Genomic DNA, 2,019 nt, shown 5'->3' with positions numbered 1-2,019 from the left:
CGCTCTGAGCCGACTGAACGATGGGGATCCACGCGATACTCACGCTGATCAGAAACAGCATGAACACCCTGCACGCATGAACACAAGCCTCTCAGAGCCTATTCACCTCAGTTTCTGCTCACAAGATCAGAAAATCAATACCCAACACAAACAAACAGACACGAACACACCTCCCCGCAATCATGAGTTCCTTTTCCTTGGCTTTGGGGCGAATCTTGGTGTAAATGTCCATAGTGCAGAGTGTGCTGGCGCTGTTAAAGATGGAAGTGAGTGAACTCATCAGAGAGGCCAGCATGACGGACAACATCAACCCTCTGAGACTTTTGTAAACACACAGCAGTTTAGAGCCATATCACCAAACAGATCAGTCTATTAGAGATGTAAAAGACAGAAACAGAAAAAAGATTATTCTTTACCATTTGGCATCAGATCCACCACTAGTTTTGGATAAGCAATATTACTGCAGCCCACACTGGTTCCACAGTAGTAGTCACACTCTTTTGGATCCACACATGCAATCTCATCTGACACACACATACACACACACAAATAGTTGACTAATAGTCTTTCACTGTTCACTGACCTTCTGATGCATTTCGCATTCAAAAAATGTCACAAAAATTGCTGCATTACTTTTGGATTTTCTGAATTTCTTATCACTCAGTCCACATGCCATTTTCGCATTTTAAATGGTATTATTTGGCTCTGTAATTGTTATGGAATTATAAATTGCAGATTTACTCTCCCTGAAATGTCATAAGTAACCAGTGTTATTTTGGTATTATGTGTATACTTGCTTAAGTGTAAATCAGACACTCTGCCTGTCTAAATAGGCGGATGTTTGTTAAAATAAGTTGATATTCTGTGAGAAACAAGTGGACCAGACTTTATGCTAATGAGCAAAACTCTGTTGGTGTCAGTGTTTCTCACCTGTGCACAGCACTCTGCTGATCATGCCAGGGAAAAACATGAGGAACATGGGCAGAAGTTTGAGGTAACCACACAGGATGCAGCCCGCTTTCACATGAGACAGGTTCTTGGCAGACAGACAGCGCTGCACAATCATCTAAATGAAGAGTTTGTGTGAATAACCCTGAGGAACATTTCAGTGCTCACAGTTAATTAGTCCACTTATTTGAAAGACATTTTGCTCACCAAGCCTGCACTAATTTGATCAAAAATACAGTAAAAACAAATATTACAATTTAAAAAAAATCTGTTTTCTATTGCAATATATTTGTAAATGTAATGTATTTCTGTGGTCAGAGCAGAATTTTTAGTAGTTATTATCCCAGTCTTCAGTGTCACATGATCCTTTAGAAATCATTATAATATGACGATTTGCTGCTCAAGAAACATTTTTTTATTATTATTAATGTCGAAAACAGTTGTGCTTGTATTGTATTTTTGTGGAAACCAAGATTTTTGTCAGATTTCTTTGATTTACAGAAAGTTCAGCATTTATTTGAATAAGAGAAATCTTATGAAACAATGTAACAGTCTTCATCTTTATCAATAAATTCAATGCATCCCGTTTTTAAACATTTCTTTTGATTATTTCTGCTTGTCATCTAGTTGAAAATTGTATTTATACCTATACATGTTATATTATACATAGAACATTTTAGGTATCATGATTCACCATCTAAAACACATCTGGCAACCTGGGTTTAAATGATTTAGAATGCCCGCTGTGTAGAGAAATAAAAACAGATGCAAATAAAACAGTGAACTATATGAACTATACAGTAAACTATGAACTATAATAAACTTTTATGGCTGTTTTTTCCGCTATTGCGCCAGAGTAATAGGCTATTGTTCGTCAAAACAAACACCTGCAGATTAAATAGAAATGATATCACATAATAAATAAATAAATAAAAACCTTCATTAAACATTAAAGTCTTCTCATTTTGTTTCTAGTCACAGAAAGAACATCCCATTACAATGTATGTGACATAAATAAACATGTTTATGTCTCCATGCATCATTTCAAGTTTAAATATTGATCCCCCCCCC

General features: G+C 36.1%; 1 protein-coding gene across 1 annotated transcript in view; it reads right to left on the bottom strand.

Moving 5' to 3' along the window:
* Positions 1-64: 64 nt before the first annotated feature.
* LOC107576830 (sodium/glucose cotransporter 1-like) overlaps positions 65-2,019 on the bottom strand; it is a gene marked incomplete at its 5' end in the record, with an annotated part of 3,338 nt that continues 1,383 nt past the window's right edge. The window contains 3 exons of the mRNA XM_016262958.1: positions 65-321; positions 417-524; positions 931-1,066. Coding sequence (XP_016118444.1) covers positions 119-321; positions 417-524; positions 931-1,066 — 447 coding nt within the window. The remainder of the gene's footprint in view (positions 322-416; positions 525-930; positions 1,067-2,019) is intronic.

This window comes from Sinocyclocheilus grahami, unplaced genomic scaffold, assembly GCF_001515645.1.
Source record: "Sinocyclocheilus grahami isolate Dianchi unplaced genomic scaffold, SAMN03320097.WGS_v1.1 scaffold4428.1, whole genome shotgun sequence".
NCBI lineage: Eukaryota > Metazoa > Chordata > Actinopteri > Cypriniformes > Cyprinidae > Sinocyclocheilus > Sinocyclocheilus grahami.
The sequence above is the reverse complement of the archived record's forward strand: the minus strand, read 5'-3'. Positions and strand labels throughout refer to the sequence as shown.